The 27,419-nt window shown below is 40.2% G+C and overlaps 1 protein-coding gene across 1 annotated transcript in view; it reads right to left on the bottom strand.

The window, feature by feature from the left end:
- The window catches only part of NRK (Nik related kinase), a 236,229-nt gene that overhangs the window by 93,267 nt on the left and 115,543 nt on the right, over window positions 1-27,419 (bottom strand). The window contains exons 12-15 of the mRNA XM_075835864.1: window positions 17,416-17,617; window positions 16,390-16,551; window positions 8,713-8,778; window positions 4,919-5,080 (exon numbers count right to left, since the gene is read on the bottom strand). Coding sequence (XP_075691979.1) covers window positions 4,919-5,080; window positions 8,713-8,778; window positions 16,390-16,551; window positions 17,416-17,617 — 592 coding nt within the window. The remainder of the gene's footprint in view (window positions 1-4,918; window positions 5,081-8,712; window positions 8,779-16,389; window positions 16,552-17,415; window positions 17,618-27,419) is intronic.

The following is a 27,419-nucleotide window of genomic DNA, read 5'->3' as shown; positions in this document are numbered from 1 at the left end:
TTTATTTTAGTGGTAAAAGTAGACTGATTCGATTCGCGGAAATTAATTAAAAAATAGAAAAATGGAAGAAATTTTGTAAAAATTAAAATTTTCCCCTATTTTTAACTGCAATATGTCACATATGTACGTACATACAGTACAATTTTTTTAATTAAATATATATTTCTATCTCTTTACTCTATTTTGGCAGCACTTTTGAAAAAATAAAATAAATTTTCAGCAATTTAGAGGACTTACAAATGTAATAATAATTTTATAAATTTTGAAGTACATTTTGTTTTCCTGCACCGAGCCAGGTTTTCAGAGGCTCATAGGTCTCAGAGTGATGGAAACCTCCACAAATGACCCCATTTAGAAAACTAGACCCCTTAAGGTATTTACCTAAGGGTATAGTAAGTATTTTGACCCCACAGTTTTTTGCTAAATTTAATACATAGCAGGTGAAAAAAAAAAATAATTCATTTTTTTTCATAAAAGTATCAGTTTGAAGACCAATTTCTTTGTAAAGCGACCATGAGAATGAAGAAACACACCACAAAATCTATCACCCTGTTTCTCCTGTTTTCAAAAATACCCACATTAGCGCTGCCTGGACACACGGCAGGACCTAAAAGGAAGGGAGCACCCGGAGGCTTTCAGGACTCATATTTTGCTTGAAAATGTTTTAGGCCCCACTGTACATTTGGAGAGGCTTTGAGCTGCCAGAACGATAGAAACTCCCCATAAACGACCCCATTTCGAAAACTAGACCCCATAACGTAATTATTTAGGTGTATACTAAGTATTTTGACCCCACAGTTCTTTGCTAAATGTAATGCATATCAGGTGAAAAAAATAATAATTTCACTTTTTTCATAAAAGTATTAGTTTGAAGACCGATTTCTTTGTAAAGCGAACATGAAAATGAAGAAACACACCCCAAAATCTATCACCCTCTTTCTCCTGTTTTCAATAATACCCACATTGTGGCCCTAATGCGCTGCCTGGACACACTGCAGGGCCCAAAAGGAAGGGAGCACCCGGGGGCTTTCAGGACTCATATTTTGCTTGAAAATGTTTTAGGCCCCACTGTACATTTGGAGAAGCTTTGAGCTGCCAGAACGATAGAAACTCCCCATAAACGACCCCATTTCGAAAACTAGACCCCTTAAGGTATTTATCTAGGGGTACAGTTAGCATTTTGACCACACAGGTTTTTCGCTAAATATATTGGAATTAGTCTGTAAAAATTAAAATGTACTTTTGTTCTGAAACAACATAGAAATTTTTATTATTTACAAGGAATAACGAAGAAAATGCACCCCAAAATTTGTAAAGCAATGTCTCCCGATTACGACAATACCCCATATGTGGTAATAAACTGCTGTTTGGACCCACAGCAGGGCTCAGAAGAGAAGGAGCGCCATTTGGATTTATGATTTTGCTGGAATGGTTTTCGGTGCCATGTCGCATTTGCAATGCACTGGAGGGACCAAAACAGTGGAAACCCACTAAAAGTGACCCCATTTTGGAAAAACCTTCAAGGAATTTTTCTAGGGGTATAGTGAGCATTTACACCCCACGGGTCTTTTACAGAGTTTATTGGAATTAGGGCGCGAAAATTAATATCAAATTTATTCTTACAGGCTTCTGTAACAGAGCGATCGCTGTACCTGTCCGTTAGTACCGAGGGGGCCTGCTGTAATACACAGCCGACACCCGCAGCGTATGGAGCGGGCTCAGCACGTGAGACAGCTCCATACATCAACCGCCGCAACATGACCTGCTATTAAGTCATAGTGCTCAAAGGGGTTAATGCACGGCGGATGGTTCAAAGTGAAAATTGCAATTTTCCACTGATACGCCATTTTAGTGCATAATATGTTGTGCCCAGTTTGTGCCACAGAAGACAAATACCTCATAAAACATTAAGCGGGTTCTCTCGGGTATGGCGACGCCATATCTGTGGGCGCAAACTGCTGCTTGGGCACGCTGCAGGGCTCAGAAGGGAGGGAACGCCATTTTGCTTTTGGAGCGCAGATTTTGCTTGGTAGTTTTTCTGTTTTGGTTTTCGCTGGTATTTCAGGTTATAATGTGGGGGCATATGTTATCTGTGCGGAGAACATCAGGGCATAATAAGAGGGTATGATAATGGGGTAAATAAATAATATTTCATAGATATGTGGCCGGTGTCGCACTGATAAATGGCGCCAGATCTTATCCGCTTTTGTACATTCTGCACATTTTGCATCGCCATATTCTGAGAGACAGAACTTTTTTATTTTTTCACCACCGGAGCCGTGTGAGGGCTTATTTGTTGCGGGACAATCTGTCGTTTTCATTGGTACCATTTTGGGGTACATGCGATTTTTTTTTGATCACTTTTTATTCAATTTTTTTGCAATCCTGAGCAATAAAACAGGAATGTTTTTTAGGTTTTCTTTTTGCGGCGCTCACCGTACGCTATAAATTAAATTTTTACTTTATTCTGCGGGTCGGTACGATTACGGCAATACCATATGTATATAGGTTTGGTCCTTTTTTTTTGTGTTTGCACAATAAAATGACTTATATATAAAAAAAAAAAATCTGTCACCATATTCTGAGAGCCATAATTTTTTTATTTTTTTAGTCAAAAAAGCTGTGTAAGGGCTTGTTTTTTGCGGGACGGATAGAAGTTTTTATTGGTACTATTTTTGGGTACATGCGACTTTTTGATCACTTTATTCTTTATTTAGGGAGCGGTGGTGACTAAAAAAATTGCGATTCTGTCGTCGTTTTTCATTTATTTTTTTTTGCGGTGTTCACCGTGCGGGAAAAATAACATTATAGTTTTATAGTTGGGGTCGTTACGAACGCGGTGATACCAAATATGTGTACTTTTTTAACGTGTTCATTTTTTTTCTATAATAAAAGTCTTATGATAGGAAAAAAAAGCATTTAGTGTTTATAGAACTTACAACTTTTATTTTTACACTTTTTTTAAAACATTTTTATAACTTTTTTTTACTTTTTTTACTTGTCCCACTAGGGGACACTTAGACTTGCAGCTTTGATCGCTGCTGGAATACATTACACTACACACGTAGTGTAATGTACTCTAACTGTCATTGTGACGTGACTGTCACACTGACAGGAAGCAGAGGAGGAACGGCCGGACGCTGTTCCTCCGAGGCTTCCGTACATGGCAACCCGGAGGTCATTATCTGACCTCCGATTGCCGTGACAAGCATCGGTAGCCCCCACGATCACTTCGTGGGGGCTGCCGATGTGCTTCAAACCACTTAAATGCGGCGACGGCAATCCGTCACCGCACTTAAGGGGTTAACTGCCGAAAGCAGCGGCGATGGTCCGCTGTCCGGCGAGACTGATGTCTCAGCTGTCTAGGACAGCTGTCAGCGCGCGTCTGTCACTCTGTGTTTACACAGAGTGACAGTTTGAAATGCGGACGAAAATGCACGTCCTGGTGCGGGAACTAGCAGCCGACCAGGACGTGCATTTTCGTCCTTGGTCGTGAAAGGGTTAAAGGGATAAATGTTGAAATATCTGCAACAATGGGGATGAGATTTCATATAAAAAATATTTTTTTCAGTTTGCCAGTGTGCGTTATCCTCTTGAAAAAAGCTACTGCCACGTTTATGTAGGTAATATGGGTTAGAGAAAGATCCACATGAGTGCCAGGACCTAAGGTTACCCCAGCAGAACATTGCCCAGAGCATCACACTCCTCCATCCGATTGTATTCTCCTCATAGTGCATCCTGGTGCCTTTTATACCCCAGGTTAGCAATGCACCCAGCTGATGTACAGGGTGGGCCATTTATATGGATACACCTAAATGAAATGGGAATGGTTGGTGATATTAACTTCCTGAAATAATAAAGTAAAGTTAAAACCAAGCACACCATTGTTTTTCTTGTGAAATTCTCGATAAGTTTGATGTGTCACATGACCCTCTGCCCATTGAAAAAACTAAAGTTGGATACAAAATGGCCAACTTCAAAATGGCCGCCATGGTCAACACCCAGCTTGAAAAGTTTCCCCCCTCCCATATACTAATGTGCCACAAACAGGAAGTTAATATCACCAACCATTCCCATTTTATTTAGGTGTATCCATATAAATGGCTCACCCTGTACAAGAAAAAGAGATTCATCAGGTCAGGCTACCTTCTTCCACTACTCCATGGTCCAGTTCTGATGCTCATGTGCCCAACGTGGGCATTTCCGGCAATGGACAGGGGTCAGTAGTCGCTGCGCAGCCCCAAACACGGCAAGCTGCGATCCACTCTGTGTTCTGACTCCTTTCTATCATAGCCAGCATTATTTTTTTTGTTTAGCAATTTGTGCTACAGTAGCTCTTTAGTGGGATCTGAACAGACGGGCTAGTCTTCGCTTCCCGTGCGCATCAATGAGCCTTAGAGGGAGTTCACAATGAGTGTTTTGGCGAGTTTTTTGATGCGGAAACCGCGCCGCAAAAAAACGGCTGAAAATGCCTCCTATTGATTTCAATTGGAGGCGGAGGCGTTTTTTTTCCCCCCGCGAGCGGAAAAACCGGCTTGAGGGAAAAAGAAGGGACGTGCCCTATCTTCGGGCGTTTTAATCCTCTGACCTCCCTTTTGACATCCAAACTGAATTTTGAGGCAGATTTTCCACCTGCAAAAAACTCTGTGTGAACCCAGCCTTAGAGTATCATGACTCTGTCGCCAGTTCACCCATTGTCCTTCCTTGGACCACTTTGAAACATAATAACCAAATATAACAACATACTGCTTGTCTATTTTTCCTGACTCTTCACTTGCTGCCTAATATATCCCACCCCTTGAGAAGTGCTATTGTAATGAGATATTTAATGTTATTAATTTTACCTATCAATGGTTTTAATGTTGTGGCTGTTGTGGTTGGTTAGTTAGTTAGTTAGTTAGTTAGTTATATTTCTTACCTTTAGTTCATTCATTGAGCCAATAATTTTACGATCTGAAGGGTGCTTTGGTAACTCTACATTCTTCTCCATGTGGTCATGCTGGAGAAACAGTAACTGAGATTGATCTTTAGGTAAAGTCCGGTGAAATTTTCTTTGATTCTGAATATCCTCAGTTTTTTGCTATTCAAAACAAAGTTTTATTCAACTTTCCATTCAACTTTTGTGTGAGAAAAGACATTACTTTGTTGTGCTGTAAGTTTGCATATTTATGACATGTGTGTTCCCTGTTAGGGTATGTTCACATGGCTTATTTTCGGCCATTTTTCGGCCCGAAAAATTGGAAGCAGAACTCCTCCAAACATCTGGCCATTGACTTCAATGGAAAAAACGGCGTTCTGTTCCGGCGGGGCGTTTTTTGAAAAATGGCTGCGTTGAAAAACGCCCGCAAAAAAGAAGTGCATGTCACTTCTTGAGCAGTTTTTGGAGCCGTTTTTCATTGACTCTATAGAAAAACAGCTCCAAAAACAGCCGTAAAAAAACGCAGCGAAGAATGCGAGCGGCTTAAAAAACGTCTGAAAATCAGGAGCTGTTTTCCCTTGAAATGGTGATGTGTGTGCACATACCCTAATTCATACAACTGGATGCTATTAGGGTATATTCACATTGTGCCTTGAAAATGGAGTTTGAATCATATTGATAACTTCATCTGAAAAATGCATGTATGTTTGACCAAAGCACATGCGGTTTTTGCATGTGTGTATTTTTTTTCTCTTTAAATTGTATTTACAAACTTCAACAACTCCTTCCTAGTCTATGATGTATTTCCAATTAATATTATGGTTGCTGGTGGACTGATCCACAGTTTTTTTTCCCCAGTGGCACGGCAGTACAGCAACGTAGCCATGATTTTTTTATTTATTTTTTTTGCGCTGCCTATGCCTTGCCAATGAATGCATGTTGATTGCATTTTGAGTTTACCTTAAATTTGCGATATGCTAATGCACGATTAGGACGAAAAATTATACACACCCTTTCATTAACGTTACAATACTTTTGCAAACTGTTTTTTACAGTTTGAAACCCGCTACAAATAAACAAAACCCCTCAACCGTATAATGTGAATATACTATTAAAAGGAGTCCCAAATTGTTAATTTCTCCCTGAAAGACCTGAAATTATTTAAAATGGTTACAGATGGAAATAAATATAATGATGAGGAGGATTGTCCTACCTCGAAAATATGGATTTACAATTTGTTATAAGAATATAAATGAAGCAAGCCTACGAAGAATGTGAAAAATAGTTCTGGAAGCTGAAGGCGGAGAAGCAAAAATGTGTTGTGGGCGAAACTGTAATTTATTTCCTTTTGCATTATATTTTTTTAAAAACATTTAGTAAAAGTTGGCATTACTTTTGGATTTTAACACCAAAAATGTGTCGGTGTGCAGCCCAGTAGACTCCATCCTCTATGATCTACCTAAATTAATCTGTATAGACCAATATAGGCTGTTTACTTTACCGTCTATAACTTAACTAGGTTGTGTTGCTCATAACCCGTTACCTAAAGTGGAAATCCTTTATGGAGTGTGAATCTAGGGGCATATTATAATGAGGGCAATCTGGGCAAGTGCCCAGGCCCGAGGCTGAAAGGGGACCCAGTTCGCACCGGTTCTCCTGAACCGGCTGTTAAAATTACAGCCGGTTTAGAGAACCAGGGTGAAGCGGGACCTCTCACCCAATTGTATGCGTGTCCTTAGGACGCAAATAGAATTGCTTTCTCTAGTGCTGGCGAGACAGGGAACTATCATCTGACGATACGCGTCATCACCATGCAGACATACTGGCGCTTCCGGTGATGGCGGCCGTTGCAACATGCGGCTAGAGCGTCGATTTACACATCGTGCACAGGTGTGTACCATTATTGCTGCCAGCCGTTTTGTATATATACCCCCCTTATTTTTAATATCGTCAGCCTCCTGACGAAGCCGGTCTCAGCCGAAACGCGCGTCGAGGCGTTCTGCCCTTGTGCCACATCTCATCACGTCCTGTCTCCCTACCATGTCTCTAGGTATACTTAGACATCTTTACCATTAGATTTTGCTGCTATTGCCGTCATTGTGTCTATTTACTTATATAGGTTTCACAGTATACCTTAATTTATTGTTCTATACACACTATGCAGCTGTTTTAGCGCTATTTGTGCTTGGCATTTTGCTATTTGTACATACATTACTCTCTACCATATTTTTTGTATGGGGTTTATTGTATACAGGACGTTACATGTTGAGATAGGTTAGGTCTGTTAACCTCTTGGTATAATTATTGATATACCTGTTGCTGCTGCTCTCCATGTGACCATTTGTATTTTTATTATATTCTATGTGATACCGTGTATTGTTTACTAATAAAGTTATATTCTTTTACAATACGTGGCTGGTATTTGTGCTATATAATTTATTGGGGTGTTCTGTCCGCTTGCTCTTGTGCTTTTAGGTTTTAACTATCAGTTCCCTTCCTCGCCATTCGGCACTTTAATAATGACGCAGGTGGCACGATGTCATCACGCTGACTGCGCTGTTACGCTGAATGATGCCGCCTGGTCTCTGACGAGCCCTGCGTCGCTGGAGGACGGCGCGGAAATTGGGACAGGTGAGAATGTGTTCCTTTTTTTTTTTTTTTTAGTGGGCAGCGTTGCGGGCAATTTCTACAGGGGGCAGTGTGACTGCCACTACCTACAGGGGGCAGTGTGACTGGCGCTACCTACAGGGGGCAGTGTAACTGGTACTACCTACAGGGGGACATTGTTAGTGTGTGTGGTGTTTGTTTGACACAATTTAATTCATGCGAACAGATTATGGTGCTAATACATTTAGGGGCATGGTGTGAGATATTGATTGTATTATATATAGGGGCACAGTGTATGGTGCTATTATATTGAAGGGCATAGCACCATGGGAATTTTATCTCCATTTATAGGTGCGAAAATATTAGAAAGTTGAGGAACCGAAGACATCTGAGCGGCAAACTCTGCAGAAATGGGCGCCTCCAGATGTAACTGATGACTTTCATCCTAAGTAGCAGCAGCACTGCTGTGGATGAAAGTCGTACATCACGGCTGGAGGTGATGTAGGGACCTTCTTCTTGGAGTAGCGCTGAGTTGCTGTGGTGAAGGACCTGCGGTCAGAAGTGTCAACACAGAGTGATCTCACGATTGAATCTGAGATCACGCTGTGCTGTGAAGAGACCTGTATGACGCTGATAGAACAGCGTCATACAGTTTTCTTTACTCCGCCCAGTGAAAATATATTGTAACCTCCTATTTGGCTATTAGCATATGAACAAAATTGCTCATAAGTTTTAAAATAAGTGTTTTTAAAAAAAAAATAATCACACTAGTTATCAGCAGAAAAGCGCCTATTCGATTATTATGAGATAGGGAATTAATAAACTGGTGACAGAAACCCTTTAAGGTTATATTTACGCACGGCAGATTTTCTTTTTTCCCGGAAACCTCAAACAATTTAAAGCTTTTGACCTCTTCCAATACTGTGCCAGATCTGTGGTCACCTAAATAGAAATCTGCAAAAAATAAGGTACAGTGTCTTCAGATTTCGGAGGGGGGCCCATACTTTGTGAACTGCCCGGGGCCCATGGTACCCTTAATACGTCCCTGTGTGAATCAAATATTTAATCCTTCGATGGATGTATTTTACAATGGTACTACCAACTTTGGGTATTGAGATATGAGGAGGACCAAAATGAGTCAAGCCTTGTATTCTTTATTTAATTTTGTCTATTATAATCTTCCTTACCATTTCAGACGGTGAGGTTCCAGTTGGGGTGCTTTTTCCATCCGTTCTCCTCTTGAGGTCTTCATACTGTAAAGTCAGAATTAAGTCAGCAATTTTAATAAATTTAGTAACCACATTTACTAGTTCTGAAACATGAAATGTAATGCTTCTGTAAGATAGTGTTGACCTCTGTGAATTTCTCATACAGATATCTGTACTTATTACATTAATATCCATTTGATTTAATGGTCAGAAAAAACAGCCTTCAAGGAATAGTCCAGTTTCAGAAAAATTTTGGAGCTGTTTTTCTAGAGTCCATGAAAAACGGCTCCAAAAACATCCTAAGAAGTGACCTGCACTTCTTTTTTGCGGCCGGTTTTTTGCGTGGCCTTTTTTCAAAACCGCCGCGTAAAAAACCGGCCCATCGGAACGGAACGCCGGTTTTTCCTATTGAAATCAATAGGCAGATATTTTTAGGTGTTCTGCTTCCCGATTTATTGGCCGTTTTTCGGCCGTTTATGGCCCAAAAAACGTCCAAAAATAAGCCGTGTGAACATACCCTTACGGTTACAGTATGTGTATCGGAGCTGTGTCTTCTAACGAGCCGTGCACCTGTGTGTCCATCACATGATCATGGACAGAATTGTATCCACTGGAAGTAAACAATGAATGTTCCTACTGTATAACAACATGCAGAAATCCTGAAAACTGTGAGGAATGAATACAGAAAGTATATTGGAAAATTGTATAGCTTTTAATCATACAAAAAAATTACTTTGATTTGTTGAACCCCTTTAACCATGTAAATATACTGCACAAAGACCATATTCAGATGACTTAGAATTCGTATTATGGCCGACAGACCTGGACTCCTGCAGTTCAATGAACGAAACTTAGATCACCAGAGGGTTCAATAATCATCTAAGTTCGGTTCACTTGAACCTTAGGGGGTCCAGGTCTTGCTGTTGTAATACGGATGCCAAAATGCAACACTGTGGACAGATCGATCACATTGTAGCACAAGAAGAATTACTCATCTTGTAAAACAAATACCATTTCAGTTTAAGACCTATAAATATTTGCTATTGATCTACTCCTAAGGAAAAGATTACAAGTATATCAAAAACAGATTGTACTTTTCTTTTATATCCATTTTCAGTTCTGTCGGTGTAAAAGGCTTTATATAAACTGTACATGTATTGAGTTTCAAATCCTTTTTAAATCTCAGTACTTTATTTCGAGTTGATGGCTCTGTTCAAATCTGCGACATTGTTTCTGTTGGTAACAGAAACCAAGACACAATGCTAGATTGACTTCTAATGCGCTCCGCCTTGTTCAGTTGTGGTGTCCGTCGTTTTGACAAGGAGAATAGTTATACATGCAGCACTATTCTTCCGGAGATATCTAATGGAATCTGCAATAGAGGCTCTGAACACATCTCTATTTTGTTAGCTACTACTAATTGTACAGCGAATACTAGGTTATGTTTCAGGGGTAAATACAGAATGTTACAGTTACAGCCCATAACATTTACAAAACAGAATTTAATAAAGATTCCAACTAATCAATAACTCTAGGGAAGGTTAGAAACAAAGCAGACCCAAGAGATGACCAAATTATTTTCAAAATGGGTCATTATAACCATGTTAGAGGATAAAAATATCACCTTTGGTTGAAAAGTACATTTTGTATATCTAAAGGAGTAATTGGGAGGGTCAGACAGCTGGAACCCCCACACCCCTAAGATGGAGGGTGCCCCTTCCCTGCAAAGAAGTGGCATTCTCAGCTGTTTACACATCTCCCATTCACTTTAATGGAAAGTGCATGCGAATGTGTGGCAACATCTCTGCTGTAAATGGTAGCAGTCCCAGCGGTCAGACTCCACTTTGTCATCATTTTATGGCATATCTAGTTGCCATAAGACGGTTCAATACAATAAAGCACATTGCAACTTTTGTTTTCTTTGCAAAAACTTTTCTTTCTTTACCATAAATATTCAACATCACCTGTAGTGTCTGAAAATCCATAAAGCATCCAGATAAATTCTCTCCAGGAGGTTGTGGTTTCCGTACAGAGACTCCACGAGGAGAAGAGATTGGCGTCTTGCTACGCCGGTGTCAATGGCCATTATAATCTGAATGTGCCTGCCCTCGTGAATCGCAGACGTTGCACAGCATAAGGCCTCGCAAGTACCAGCATGGGAGACCGGCTGGGAATTTGGTGCTGGTGACCAGCACCGACGTAGCAAGAAAACAAAAGTTGCAATGTACTTTATTGTATGGAACTGTCTTGTTACTATTGCGAATTGGAAGCTCCTCACACAGCATAAAACCCAAGTTGCCATTACCTACATTGTGTCATATTATTCATTATTACCTTTTCTATTTGCTATACCATTATAGAGAAAACCTTTTTAAAGGGAACCTGTCCCCAGCATTTCACCTATTAAACCAACAATACCAGGTGGAAGTGGGTGAAAAATCATTTTGATGTAACCTATAATTATCTTCTAAGTAGACTCTGTACCTTTTAGTATTCAGTTTTTTTAGTGTTCCCACGCTGTATGCTAATGAGCATAAGTCCTATGTTCATTCCCCAAGCCTTCCTTTGTTTATCCCGCCTCCTTACTTTTGATTGACAGCTTCTCGCTCCCATCCAGCACACACAAAATCCCACACTTGAACATCGATGTTCTGGTGCGTGCACACAATGGTAGTGGCGCATGCACAGTATCTAGATTTGAGGCCCGGACGAAGCAGGGAAGGGTGTCGGACCATACATGACAGGCGCATGCACACTATCTCAGACGAGATTTTAGCAGTCAGGGCGGGCCAGTTTTCGGCAATGGGCGGGCACAAGAAGAGGAACGAACGAGACTGCCGGTTTATTACCATTTAAGGCACAAAAAGTTTGCAGACCGTTATTTTCTGTCAGAGAAGTTTAGGAGACGGGATAACGGCAATGAACATTTGACAGCAGGGGCCAGTGAAGGATGAGTAGAGTTCAATAAGTGAAATGCTGGTGACCGGTTCCCTTTAAGTTCTATTTTAATAAAAGTAGGACCTTTCTAATATGGAGTAAACTGATAAGAAGGATGACCAGTATTTTACTTGGGTTCATCGGGCCCATTGGCAAAAAAATAACTCCTAGCCCATACTCTAGCTATGCAGAATGCGTCCATATCTACTTCTGTCTACTAATAGGTAATTTTAGTAGCTTCAATGTTCACTTCCTTGTGACCCTCATAAACACAACTATGGCTGATCACATGAGAAACTAGGACAACAAGAGAATCCTATGGCTGGCCAGTTGGAAATGGAGTATAAATATTTGGTCAAACTCATGAAGCTACTGCATTTAGGTAGGAACAAACAATACTATGCATTAGTCACTAGACCATTAGGGTATGTTCACACGCCCTATTTACAGACGTAATTCAGGCGTTTTACGCCTCGAATTACGTCCGAAAATACGGCTCCAAACCGTCGGCAAACATCTGCCCATTGAAATCAATGTGGTTACAATGTTCTGTGCACACAGCCTTTTTTTTTACACGCCGCTGTCAAAAGACGGCGCGTAAAAAGACGCCCGTGTCAAAGAAGTGCATGTCACTTCTTGAGACTTAATTGGAGCCGTTTTTCATTGACTCCATTGAAAAACAGCTCCAATTACGTACGTAATTGACGCCGCGAAAAACGCGAGTACGAGCAATTACGTCTGAAATTCAGGAGCTGTTTTCGCCTGAAAACAGCTCCGTAATTTCAGGCGTGTTGGACGCTGCCGTGTGAACATACCCTCATACGTTCAACTATAGACTATGTCCTTGAAAGAGTTGAAGGAGAAAGCAATTATATACAGTCCCAAACTATAGATGAAGGGGCTGCACCCTTTTTTCACAAACTAAAATGTTCAATGAAGTAGGAATGTTTTGTGAGGCAGTAGTACAGTAGCTTTCCTCCTTCCTTCTGGAAAATTAGCATTGCCCTATGGGCTCATGAGAAGAAGGGCCAGATGATTATTCCATCTACTTTAAGGAATTTTAATGTAGATGGAAAAAGAGTGCACCCCCTCTTCCACCAGCCTTAAGCTATAACGAGGTTTAGTTGGCACAACTTATTCTATCTTTCAGCTGATGCAATTGAAATTACACCTACATGTTTTCTAAAATTATGGAGCAAGATAATGCAATAGTAAAATGTTGATGTATTTAGATAAAGTGCACTTTCTTATATTGCAGGAGAAGCTATTTTCTTTACAATTCCTGCTTTGAAATGCTTCTTCCAAATTTATATTTGCTAGGTCGAACATGCAACACCTATCCCATTGTGCTCTGACCACATAAAATCCCTATGAGTCTGATACCCTGCCGATTCAAAAGTGACCCTTTCCTGCATTGAACTTGCTTTGAAATATTACGTTCTTTTTGATTTTGTACATCTGGCGATATTTCAAGACCTTTTTTTTTTTTGGGGGGGGGAGGGAGTTGGTTTGTATCCATGTTCTCTTTTCTCCCTTGGAAAAGTCTAAATGATTACCTGCGGGCTCATACTGAGCCATTTCAAATGGGTCATTTGGTGGCTTAATATTTTACCTACTCTGTTTCCAAAAGAACAAATTCGTCCTTCCCATCCGTTCTAACTATTTCACTCATTTTACATGTAACAATTTAGCACGTATATTATTTCAATATAACCGTTCACATGTAGAACCAATAATACCAGGTCGTTCATTGTTGATTAAAATGGTATTATCGTCAAGAATAACAAATAGAACTTTATTTTGAAACTAAATTAATGAAGCAAATTAAAGATTTTTTTTATAAACTCAAGTAAATAAGGGAATATGAAAACAAATGGAACAATTAGAACCCAGCAAAATGTTATTGTGCAAAATGGATAGTTTCATTTCTGAAAGGGTATTAAGCGGTTAGACAATAAAAAACATTTTAATAACATTACGTGAGCCAGCAATAATGAGGTTGCTTAAAGAATGTAACTAAAACTTTTAATAAAATTATTGTAATTAGTAAACTGCTTTAATGGAATTATTATGTGAAATAATCCTTCCTCTGAAGAAGCTAGAAATGCGTTTTAGTTCAGCTCTCTTTAGTTTTCATACTCTCAATTACACCTTCTCAATTTAATATTGCAAGTTAAAAGTGTGTTCTGATAGCAGCTGTTGGCTTAAAGTCGGCTGCATACATATGAGTATGATTGTTACATTTCTGGCATATCCACAGTCCTCCGCTATTTCTATAATGCCCATAGACTCCAATAAAAAGGGCCACACGCAATTAGTCTATGGGGAGCGCTGCCTCTGTGAATCAACGAACAGGGGTCATTGCTTCATATATAATTTTATAGGTGTGTTTTTCTAAAAATTCCCTAAATTTTGTCATTGAGTGAATTGATAAAATTTTTGCTTGTCTGCAGCCATCACTACAGAGACTATGGCTATGTGAAGGGAAGCAGCGGATTTGGAGCTCTGTAAAAATATATATGGTCAGTTTCTGAAACCACAACAGCCATGCCAACTGCAAAAATTGGGAAAAAAACATCTGTCAAATACTGTCAAAATTGTTCATGTTTGCTGCCCTCCAGTATTGCAACTAGAACTCTGTGCCATTGCATCTTTAGAGATGTTTTGTCTAATGGCTGCATCGTCTAACTACTGCAGTGACGTTCCAACCATAGGGATATAATGTGATGTTACATGGCCACAGATCGATGGCAGGATCACTAAGGCCACCACTTCACTGCAGGCTAGTCATCACACCAGGGCACAAATTTTAATTACACGTATATATTACAAACGTTTTGTTCCTACTTTTTGCAGAATGGGGGTCGTAAAACTGGGCCAATCCCAGAATATCACTTTTTCAATGAAAACTGAGCATGGGAAGAAATATATTCTAGTGAACCCCCTCTTCCCTCAGTCTGAAGCTTTGGAGATGGCACCCCCAGTCTAAAGATAGATCACCTGGTCTGAAGCGGTCTATATAAAAGGAAATAAATTTCACACTAATGGAGCTTTGCTTCAACAAATAAAAAGTTTCGGACCTATTAGACATTCTATATTCTTCTCCCTGCTCGACGGCATATGGATTATTTTTTTTAGCCGAATAGGGGGTCATATGCAGTAAGGTCCCCCTAGGGGTGGTTGTAAGCAGACAGCATTTTATCATTTTGGCCTTGTTCACTCAGTGCAGATTTGATGCAGATTTTTGCATGTATTTTTTTAAGTCAAAGACCGGAGCGGACCCTAAACAAAAAAAAAATATAAAGGAAGGTCTTACACTCTCCCCTCTACTGGATCCAATTCTGCTTTTGGCTTAAAAAAAAGGAAGCAAACTCTGCAACAAATCTGCACTGTGTAAACAAGGTCTTACATGTATGTGGGAAGGGAAAAAGGATTTAGCGCCGTGTAATGGAAAAAAATGCAGCTCTAACTTATATAAAGATTTAAATGAAATCCATCATTACAGCATTGTGCACTTTTTTAGATAACAGAACTAAATGATAGTCCACCAAAATGTGGACATTCACACTATTCTAATAACTGCAGTACTACATTTATCGTCACTGCCTGGAAATAGTGAGTTAAGGCCCTCTTACACTAGCCAATTATCAGGCAAACAAGCGATCATATGAACGCTTGTTCCCGATCATTGTCCTGTGTAAACGTTCAGCCGATGAATGAGCAAACGCTCGGCTGATCACATAGTTTATGCAGCATGCAATGTTATCGTTGCCGGCATGGGATCTTCCTGGGTTAACAGGGAGATGTGTTGACGACATGGTAGAAATGTATAGGGACGAGCGATCGTAGTTCCGAGCACTCGTCTCCATGCATTGCTTCTCGTTGATTGGCGCTCGTTTACACGGCCTATGTTGGGCCGTGTAAGAAGATCTTTAGTTTTCAGTGTTGACTGTATATTGTGATTTGATGATATTAATATGCGCTTGTGAGCTATATAGGTATATGTACCGTGTGTATAAAATACCAAATAGTGGTTACATAAAATATTGCAAAGTTTAGGTTATTTAAAGTATATTAGTTACTCTAAATCATTCTGGTGTCAGTCATAGTAGAATAAAAAAAACATACAATCCAGGTAGAAGAATGAGAAGCTTGGTGACCACTATAAAAACAGAGTAAAAAGTAATAGTGTGTGCAGAGATAGTGAGAAAAGAACTAGCAAGGCCGACAGTGATAGATGACAGATAGCTGAATTGACAGCCGAACATCTATCAAAAAAAAGAGGATAAGAAAGGAGTGTCTGAAGGGCTCTGAAAAGACAGACATTGCCTGCGACACTTTTCTTCCCATTGTCTGCATACTGTTCAGTTTTCATATATAGAGAATACAGAGCCATAAGGGTGTTAAGGTATAAATCCTGTGTTTCATCTTCTACAGTTTGCAAACTTTTAACATGAAATATAAGACTGCCGAAATTGTAGTCTGTCAGAGACCATAAATAGTAAGTCCACCCAACAATGAAGGTGTAGCAATAGAGGAAAATTGAAGATGATGGTGCTTAGAATGTGATGTGATTATATATTTTGTCAGTTATATCGTGTATAAGCTGTTTTTAAAAAGAAGTTGCCTCACCAAGACAACCACTTTACAGCCGGAGCAGATCTTGCTTCTCTGAACTTCCGTTTTACCAGACATTTCCCCTGCAGCCTGTCTGTCTACCTGTTTTTTTTCCATTCCATCGGGTATATCCGCTAAGACACATCTCTCCTTATCCGCCTGTTTCCTTTCCTCTTTTCTTCCATCCCTTTTCCGTTCTTCCCACTCTGTTGATCGTCGTTCATATTCCTGGATCTTTCTCCGCTCTAGCTCCCTCTTCTGGTGCTGTCGACAGGGCAAAATCAAAAGTTGTCATTGAACATTACATAGAATATGCTGGCAGTATATGATCAGCATTTACATACTGTACTATATAAAGATAGTGGAGCAAGGTCAATATACCTTACTAAGGGTGTCTGTGGGGGTATTTATGTATTGTTGACTAAGTCTTGCCTAACCAAAGCCACTTTAAGGCACATTATAGTGCAAACTCAACTTTTCAAGTCTTGTAACCTGGGTAAGTTACCACTGTGCTGTACAGTGAGCGGACTCCCCGAGAGCCTGATGAGGGGTTAGCACCCGAAATGTTGCTGCTAATGCTACATTTTCTTTGAAACTTTGACACGGTGGTCTATAGCATGACCGGGATGAAAAATTAACAATTAAAAATGACTAATCACCTGCGTTATGGAGTGCTGACCTATCTCTTTTTTCTTTACAAATATTTACATGGTAAGGTTCTGGCACTCATCCAACGTTCCAGTTGAGAGCGCTGACTGATAGTTGTTACATTTGTAACTTGTCTAAATAAGTTGTGGCTAAATCGTAGGTTAGTAGCAGGGGCAGATTGAATTTTTAAAGTTTTTTTTGTAGTCTGAAAACAATGGCGAAACCTATTCCTACATAGGAGCTGTAGACACAATACGGGAGATTGCATTTTTTTATTGCATCAATGTATTAAATATAAATATCATAGCCTTCAAATACGTGACCCTGGAGGAGTCAAACAGTTTTTATACCGCTGAGACTTTTTGGCTGCACTTGAATCATATTTTATAGGCTCTACTTTGTTGTCACTCTAGTGTACTGAAGGTGACAAATCAGCTGTTTGTGTATTTAGTGAAAAGGGGAAAGATGCTCAATTCCTACATCCTCCAGCTTTTTCCTCTGCTCCTTCTGCTGCTCGATCCGTTTCTGGCGTTCGGCCAGTAGCTGTTTTTTGTATTTCTCCTGGTCTTTTAGCTTCTGTAATTGCTGCTGTCTCTGAGGATCTGATCTGTTCTTGTTTTCCTGCTGCAATCGCAAGAATTCACGACGGAGAGTCGATTCACCGGGAAGATTAACAATGGAGCTTAAAAAAACAACATAAGATAATAGAAGTTAAGAGTTTATTTTTTGTATCCCAGCCATGCAAAGATTTAAGTTCCCAACAAATAAGAGTTTTTTGCGGTTTTTAGCAAAACTAACTTGTTAAATACGGAGTACGAGTCTCTCAATGCAACAGAAAATACTAGGAAAAGCTGCGGAAATACATATGTCTGGTCTTATAATTCCAGATTGTAAAAAAGGGCCAATTTTGTCTCCAAACTGTTTTATACACTCAAAGGGATATAGAATTGTTGTTATACATGCAATTTCTATATAAGTATTCCCAAAAGACATCAACCCCAGGTTAAGACAGCATTATTGATTAATACTTTGAACTACAGGGTCTCTTAGAGGAACACTAAATGCAGAACGAACAAAACCTAAGAAAAAAAAAATTCAAACCTATATGGTACTTTTAGGAAAACTATCTAACTTCTAGTACAGGGCCTGAAAGGTCGTTGCATGACAAAGGTTTTCTCTGTTTGCTTATTTTTGAACCCATGCGTCCTGCACCACCTTGCCTGATGCGTCTCTTTAAGGTCTTGAGAGCCAGGTGGCAAACCCTATTGGCACTGTCATGGCTAGACTTCTTCCATAAGTGGTTGCCTTTCAGAATGTGTAACCGATGTAGTCAACTAAAACAAGTCAGAAGTGATGTTAGCCCATTAAGAAAGCGGACTATTTTTGGCCTACGGGATGCACCGATTTGTCCCCTTTGGCATTGCCTTTTTATTTTCCTATCAAGTTAGCTTTATGAGGGCTTGTTTTTTGCAGGATGAGTTGTATTCTTCAAAGGTATCATTGCGGGGCACATATTACTTATGGATTAACTTTTAAAAAAAAGTGACATTCAATCCTGAGGTCTATAATACAAAGCAATGTTCATGTTTTTGAATGCATTATGACTGACAAACAACCTATTAGGCTGGGTTCACACGAGCATGTTACGTCCGTAATGGAGGGAACGTATTTCGGCCGCAAGTCCCGGACTGAACACTGTGCAGGGAGCCGGGCTCCTAGCATCATAGTTATGTATGACGCTAGGAGTCCTTGCCTCGCTGCAGGACAACTGTCCCGTACTGTAATCATGTTTTCAGTACGGGACAGTAGTTCCACGGAGAGGCAGGGACTCCTAGCATCGTACATAACTGTGATGCTAGGAGCCCGGCTCCCTGCAGTGTGTTCGGTCCGGGACTTGCGGCCGAAATACGTTCCGTCCATTACGGACCGAACATGCTCGTGTGAACCCAGCCGTAGGCACACTTACCGGGACATATTATTACTTCATGGGGCGGCAAGGGGTTAGGACAATTGGGACACGTACTATACTATTAGGTAATTTTAGGATGTTGTCAAATAATTACAGGATATTCCTAGAATAACTCTCTTCTGTATTTCTAAGTAGAAAACCAATTTTCTATGAAGTGTTGCTCAGACTGAAAAACAATAGTCAACTGGGAATTATAAAAACACAGTTCTGTGTAGTTCTTTTTAACCCTTTAATTCAGAAGGTATTTTAAACATTAGTGACCAAGCAATTTTAAGTTTTTTTTTTTTTTTCATTGTCTCATTCAAAGAGCTATAACTTTTTTTTATTTTTGAGTCGATATAGCTGTATAAGAACTTTTTTGCGGAATAAGTTGTATTTTTTTAATAGCACCATTTTGGGATACTTATTTATTGATTAACTTTTTTGGTGGGGTAATAAGAAAAAAATACAGAAATGTCGCCACTTTTTTGTGTCTTAAATTTATGCCATCTACCATGTGGTATAATAACTTTATTCAGCGGGTCGTTACGATTGCGGTGATACCAAATTTACAACGTTTTTTTTTAATGGTTTACCACTTTTACACAGTAAAAACAAATTTTTTCCAAATTATTTGTTTTTGCGTCGCCATATTTTTACCCCTTTAGGACACAGCCTGTTTTGGCCGTGTGGAAACAGATAATTTTTTCAAATCCGACGTGTCATTTTATGTGGTAATAACTCCGGAATGCTTTTACCTATCCAAGCGATTTTGAGATTGTTTTCTCGTGACATATTGTACTTTTAGTGAAAAAATTTGGTCTATAAATTCAATATTTATTTGTGAAAAACTTCAAATTTTTGCGAAATTTAAATGTATTTGCTTGTAAAACAGATAGTAATACCACACAAAATTGTTACTAGTTAACATCCCCCATATGTCTACTTTATGTTTACATTGTTTTTTTTCACGTCCTTTTATTTTTGTAGGAGCTTAGAACTTTAGCAGCAATTTCTCATATTTTCAAGAAAATTTCAATTGGCCATTTTTTCAGGGACCAGTTCAGTTCTGAAGTGGCTTTGAGGGCCTTCTATATTAGAAAGTCCCCATAAATCACCCTATTTTGAAAACTGCACCCCTCAAAGTATTCAAAACCACATTCAGAAAGTATTTTAACCCTTTAGGCGTTTCACAGGAATTAAGGCAAAGTAGAGGTGAAATTTACAAACTAAATTTTTTTTGCTGAAATTCATTTGTAATAAAAAAAAAATCTGTAACACAGAAGGTTTTACCAGAGAAATGCAACTCAATATTTATTGCCCAGATTCTGCAGTTTTTAGAAATATCCAACATGTGGCCCTAGTGTCCTAATGGACTGAAGCACCGGCCTCAGAAGCAACGGAGCACCCAGTGGATTTTGGGGCCTCCTTTTTTTTAGGAATCTATTTTAGGCACCATATCAGGTTTGAAGAGGTCTTGTGGTACCTAAACAGTCGAAACGCTCCTAAAGTGACCCCATTTTGCGCGTGTGTGCGTGCGCGCGTGTGTGTGTGTGTGTGTGCGCGTGTGTGTGTGTAGGTGTGTGTGTGTTTTTTGTGTGGGAGGGGGGATTTGACTGTAAATATTATGTATGGGGTGAGGGGATTCTGTATAAATTGTTTTAGTGGGGAGGAAGGATTTGACTATATGGCCTCATGCACACTTCCATTGGCCGTTGTACTGCCGCTAATAACGGTTCCGTGAATCACGGACCTCACACGGATGGCTTCCGTGTGCAGTCCGTTGTTTCACAGACCAATTCAATGCAAATGCTGTGACTGTTCCGTCAAAAACGGGCAGGAGTAGGACCTGCCCTATTTTTGAGGGAACGGCGGCACGGTTCCGTTAAAACAATGGAAGTGTGCATGGACCCATTGAAATGAATGTGTCAGGGTGCTATCCGTTCAAACAACGGATAGCACCCTGATTAAAAAAACTGAAGTGGGCATGAGGCCTAAGGCCTCAAGCACACATCCGTTGCCATTTATACGGCTGCATATCACGGATCCGCAAAACAAGGACCGCACATAGAACTATACTGCTTGTAAAATGTACAAATGGCTTTATGCTTCAGTTACATTAAAATAAAAGTGAAAAAAAAAGTTACACCTCATTGATTGGTTGAGAAAGCAAACCTGGTGAGTGGGAAGGAGATGTCGGGAAAGAGTTTGGGGGGGGGGGGGGGCGCCAAGCTGAATCTTTGCCCCGGGTGCAGGAGAACCTAGCTATGCCTCTGAATTATGGCAATACCCCATATGTGGTAATAAACTGTTGTTTGGACCCTCAGAGTGGAAGGAGCGCCTTTTGGATTTTGGAGTGAAGATTTTGCTGGATTGGTTTTCAGTGCCATGTCGGGTTTGCAACTCCCCGGAGGGACCAAAATAGTGGAAACCCCTAAAAAGTGACCCAATTGTGGAAACTACACCCCTCAAGGCATTTTTCTAGGGGTATAGTGAGCATTTTGACCCCACAGGTTTTTTGTAGAATTTGGTGGAATTAGGCCGTGAAAATGAATATCAACATTTTTGTCCACTAAAATGTCGCATTTTTTTAATTTTCACAAGGGATAAAAGAGGAAAAGCACCCCAACATTTGTAAAGCAATTTCTCTCGATTACGGCAGTACCCCATATGTGGGCATAAATGTTTTTTATTAGAAATTAATTAACCCTTCCAGGACTGATCCTTTTTTGCTTTTTCATTTTCGTTTTTCACTCCCCGCCTTCCAAGAGCCATAATTTTTTTTTAATTTTTCCATCAGTAGAGTGGTGTGAGGGCTTATTTTTTTGCGGGAAGAGTTGTAGTTTCTATTAACACCATTTAAAGTACCATAAAATGTGCTGGGAAACTGAAAGAAAATTATTTGCGGGCTGAAATTGGGAAAAACTGTGATTCCTCCATTGTTTTTCGGGTTTTGTTTTTAAGTCTTTCACCGTGCGGTAAAAACGACCACTTTAGTTTTATTCTGCGTCTCAATACAATTACGGTAATACCAAATGTATATATTTTTTTTATATGTTACTACTTTTACAAAGAAAAGACTATTTGTTAAAAAAAAATTAATTGTTTTGTTATCACATTCTGACATCCAGAACTTTTTTATTTTTTGGTCGATTGAGCGCTGTGAGGGCTTATTTTTGGCAGGACGAGCTGTAGCTTTTATTGATACCTTTGTTTGGTACATACATCTTCCTGATCACTTTTTATTACATCTTTTTTAGAGCTAAGGTGACCAAAAATCTGTGATTTTGGCGCTTTAAATTCTTTATTTCTTACAGCGTTCACCGTGCGCAATAAATTACATTTTACTTTATTTTGCGGGTCGGTACGATTACGGCGTTACCATATGTATATAGGTTTTTTTTTAAGTTTTGCAGCGTTTGCACAAAAAATTACGTTTCTATAAAATTTATTTTCTGAGACACCATATTCTGAGCCGTAACTTTTTTTTATTTTTAAATTAAAAAAGCTGTGGGAGGTCTTGTTTTTTTGCGGGACGGGTTGTAGTTTTTATTGGTGCTATTTTGGGGTAAATGCGACTTTTTGATCACTTTTTATTCTATATCTAGGGAGGGGTAGTGACCAAAAAATAGCGATGCTGTTTATTTTGTTTGCGGCATTCACCGAGCGGAAAAAATAACATTATAGTTTCATAGTTTGGGTCATTACGAACACGGTGATACCAAATATGTGTACTTTTTTTAACGGTTTCATTCTTTTCCTATAATGTTTTATTATAGGAAAACAAAAACTTTTATTTTTACACTTTTATAAAACATTTTTATGAACTTTTTTTTTTACTTTTTACACTTTCTTTTTTTACCTGCAGCTCTGATCGCTGCTAGAGTACATTACACTACCTAGGTAGTGTAATGTATTCCAACTGTCAGTGTGATGTCACAGTCACTCTGACGGTAAGTCTACGAGGCTTCCATACATTGCGGACCCGGAGGAAGTTGCCTGGCCTCCGGATGCCATCACAAGCATCATCAACCCCCTAAATGTGGCGATCGCAATTGAGCACCACATTTAACGTGTTAATTGCCTAAATCAGCGGCGATGAGCCGCTGATCGGCAACAGTGGAGTGTCAGCTGTCAGGGACAGCTGATCTCCCAGTTCCCGATGCACACCTTGTCGCCGACAGTGTGCATCGGGAACGACACGGTGACTTCCTGTCACTCTGACAGGAAGCCTATCGGGACCAGCCGAAGGTTGATCCTGATGGGCTTCCGTCCATGGCAGACACGTTTGGCTTCCGTTTTCCATGCTAACTATTGCCAAACCCCGCGATTTCGGACTGTTGTCTGGCGATATGCTAGAAACCCCTAAAATTCAGCGATTGCAACCGATCGCCAAAATTAAGGTGTTAATTCATCAGCGGAAAAGGACCGCTGGCCGGCAAGAGTAAAGTGTCAGCTGCCGGCGACAGCTGATCTCCCGGTGCACACAGTCGCCGACAGTGTGCACCGGAAACCACTCAGTAACTATACATCCTCGTGCGGGAAGTAACCTCCCGCGACGACGTATAGTTACAGTGAAGGAAATAAGTATTTGATCCCTTACTGATTTTGTAAGTTTGCCCACTGTCAAAGACATGAACAGTCTAGAATTTTTAGGCTAGGTTAATTTTACCAGTGAGAGATAGATTATATAAAAAAATAAAATAAAAATCACATTGTCAAAATTATATATATTTATTTGCATTTGTGCACAGAGAAATAAGTATTTGATCCCTTTGGCAAACAAGACTTAATACTTGGTGGCAAAACCCTTGTTGGCACGCACAGCAGTCAGACATATTTAGTAGTTGATGATGAGGTTTGCACACATGTTAGATGGAATTTTGGCCCACTCCTCTTTTGCAGATCATCTCTAAATCATTAAGATTTCGAGGCTGTCGCTTGGCAACTCGGATCTTCAGCTCCCTGAATAAATTTTCGATGGGATTAAGGTCTGGAGACTGGCTAGGCCACTCCATGACCTTAATGTGCTTCTTTTTGAGCCACTCCTTTGTTGCCTTGGCTGTATGTTTCGGGTAATTGTCGTGCTGGAAGACCCAGCCACGAGCCATTTTTAATGTCCTGGTGGAGTCAGGATTTGACGGTACATGGCTCCATCCATTCTCCCATTGATGCGGTGAAGTAGTCCTGTGCCCTTAGCAGAGAAACACCCCCAAAACATAATGTTTCCACCTCCATGCTTGACAGTGGGGACGGTGTTCTTTGGGTCATAGGCAGCATTTCTCTTCCTCCAAAAACGGCGAGTTGAGTTAATGCCAAAGAGCTCAATTTTAGTCTCATCTGACCACAGCACCTTCTCCCAATCACTCTCAGAATCATCCAGATGTTCATTTGCAAACTTCAGACGGGCCTGTACATGTGCCTTCTTGAGCAGGGGGGCCTTGCGGGCACTGCAGGATTTTAATCCATTACGGCATAATGTGTTACCCATGGTTTTCTTGGTGACTGTGGTCCCAGCTGCCTTGAGATCATTAACAAGTTCCCCCGTGTAGTTTTCGGCTGAGCTCTCACCTTCCTCAGGATCAAGGATACCCCACGAGGTGAGATTTTGCATGGAGCCCCAGATCGATGTCGATTGACAGTCATTTTTTATGTCTTCCATTTTCTTACTATTGCACCAACAGTTGTCTCCTTCTCACCCAGCGTCTTACTTATGGTTTTGTAGCCCATTCCAGCCTTGTGCAGGTCTATGATCTTGTCCCTGACATCCTTAGAAAGCTCTTTGGTCTTGCCCATGTTCTAGAGGTTAGAGTCAGACTGATTAATTGAGTCTGTGGACAGGAGTCTTTTATACAGGTGACCATGTAAGACAGCTGTCTTTAATGCAGGCAACAAGTTGATTTGGAGCGTGTAACTGGTCTGGAGGAGGCTGAACTCTTAATGGTTGGTAGGGGATCAAATACTTATTTCTCTGTGCACAATGCAAATAAATATATATAATTTTGACAATGTGATTTTCCTTTTTTTTATTTTTATATAATCTATCTCTCACTGGTAAAATTAACCTAGCCTAAAAATTCTAGACTGTTCACGACTTTGACAGTGGGCAAACTTACAAAATCAGCAAGGGATCAAATACTTATTTCCTCCACTGTAGTTACTCATGCGGGTAGGGGTTAAAAGCCATAACTTTTTTATTTTTCTTCTGACACCTGTGTGAGGGCTTCTTTTTGCCGGATGACTTGTAGTTTTTATTGGTTGTATGTGGGAGTATATGTGACTTTTTGATCATTTTTATTTTTTTAAGGCAAGATGAACAGAAAACAGCGGAAAAAGTGTTTTTTTTTTGTTTTTGTTTTTTTTACTTGGGGACTTTTATTTATTACAAACTTTATTCAATTATTTTTTTAAGTCTCAACATGTGGATGGCCGGGTGGATGCGCACATCGCTTATCTGGGGAAGAGATGGCACCAGTATGCGTTATGGGAGGAAGACAAGCCCTCGGATGCAGTGTGATGCTCTGTTCAATATTCTGCTGGGGAACCTTATGTCCTGCATTCATGTGGATGTTACTTTGACATGTACCACCTACCTAAGCATTGTTTTAGACCAAGTACACCCCTTCATGGCAACAGTATTCCCAGGGGTGTAGCTAAAGGTTCATGGGCCCCGATGCAAAGATTCTTCTTGGGACCCCCTTCCCCAAACTTCTCATGGCCAATGGCCCGCAGCTGTCAGATGCATCGCTGCCTCTCTTAAGTGACCCAACGATGCAGCACTAGCAGCCAGGGGCGTCACTAAGGTCTTGAAACGTCAGGGGAAATAGCCCCTGTACAATACATATACCCCCAAAAAAATATGTGTGTGTGTGATATATATATATATATATATATATATATATATACACATATGACAGCATATCTATAGCGCTATGACCCTATAGCTAAGGATAGGATTGGATACAGTGGCTCAGCAAACAGTATCACACATGATAGGATTAGATACAGTGGCTCAGCAGACAGAATCACACATGATAGGGTTAGATACAGTGGCTCAGCAGACAGTATCACACCTGATAGGATTAGATACAGTGGCTCAGCAAACTGTATCATGCACGATAGGATTAGATATATGACTCAGCTCGCTGACATTGCGGCTTCAGCGCTGGACCCAGGAAAGATAAGAATAATAATTGTTTTGCTTTTTTATGTGTTTGTTTGTGTTTTTTTACAGGTTCGGTTGTTGGACTACTTCCATGACCGCTCTTTTTTATTCTCAATAAAATGAATAACGAGGGTTGTGTGTGGGATTTTTATTTCAATAAAATATTTTTCCTATGTCTTTGTATTTTTCTAAACTTTATTACTACCCCCTTAGCAATGGCCGCTGGCTGATTGACAACATCCATTACGAAGGAGGGGCTTAATGTTAGACATGAATAGGCTAACACTAACCCCCATTATTACCCTGGTACCCACCGCCACCAGGAGTACTGGGAAGAGCCGGGTACAATCCAGTACCCGACCATCTCTAATGATGGATGGGCACTGGCGTGGCCGCAGGCTGGTATTCTTAGGCTGAGAAAGGCCCAAAAAAAAAACAGTGTCCCTTCCCACCCTGGTAATGCTAGCCTGCTGCTGCTTTGCTGTATATGGCTGGTTATAAAAATGGGGAACCCCACATCGTTCTTTCCAATTCTTTATTTATTTATTTTTAAAAAATGACATAGGATCCCCCCCATTTTTCATAGCCAGCCACATACAACATAGCAGCAGCAGCCTGGAATTACCAGGGCTGGAAGGGCCACTGTGTTTTTGCCTTTCCCAGCCTAATAATACCAGCCTGTGGCCGCCCCAGCGCCCGGCCATCACTACAGATGGTCGTGTACTATATCGTTCCCGGCTCTTCATGGCACCCCTAGTGGAGGTGAATAACGGGGGTTAATGTTAGCCTTTGCACCGGCTAACACTAAGCCCCACCTTAGTAAGGGAGTAGTAATAAAGCTTAAAAAAAATACAAGGACACAGAAAAAATATTTTATTGAAATAAAAAAAAAAACACACAACCCTCATTAACCATTTTATTGATAATAAAAAAGCAGTCATCGAAGTAGTCCTCGAAGCCGACGTTGTCCAACGACCAAACCTTTCAAAAAAACACAAACACAAAAAAAAACATTAGTAAGGGCCTGTTCACAAGCTAAATAAAATAAATGTACACAAGGCCCCGGGACCAGATGGGTTACAACCTAGAGTTCTTAAGGAGCTTAGTTCAGTTATTTCTGTCCCCCTCTTCATAATATTTAGAGAATCTCTCATGACTGGTATAGTGCCAAGGGACTGGCGCAGGGCAAATGTAGTGCCTATTTTCAAAAAGGGCTCTAGGTCTTCGCCGGGTAATTATAGACCAGTAAGCTTAACATCAATTGTGGGGAAAATGTTTGAGGGGCTATTGAGGGACTATATACAGAATTATGTGACAAATAGTATTATAAGTGACAGCCAGCACGGTTTTACAAAGGACAGAAGCTGTCAA

The sequence above is a fragment of the Rhinoderma darwinii genome, chromosome 8 (assembly GCF_050947455.1).
Source record: "Rhinoderma darwinii isolate aRhiDar2 chromosome 8, aRhiDar2.hap1, whole genome shotgun sequence".
NCBI lineage: Eukaryota > Metazoa > Chordata > Amphibia > Anura > Rhinodermatidae > Rhinoderma > Rhinoderma darwinii.
Note: the sequence above shows the minus strand (reverse complement) of the source record. Positions and strands in the feature narration are given on the sequence as shown.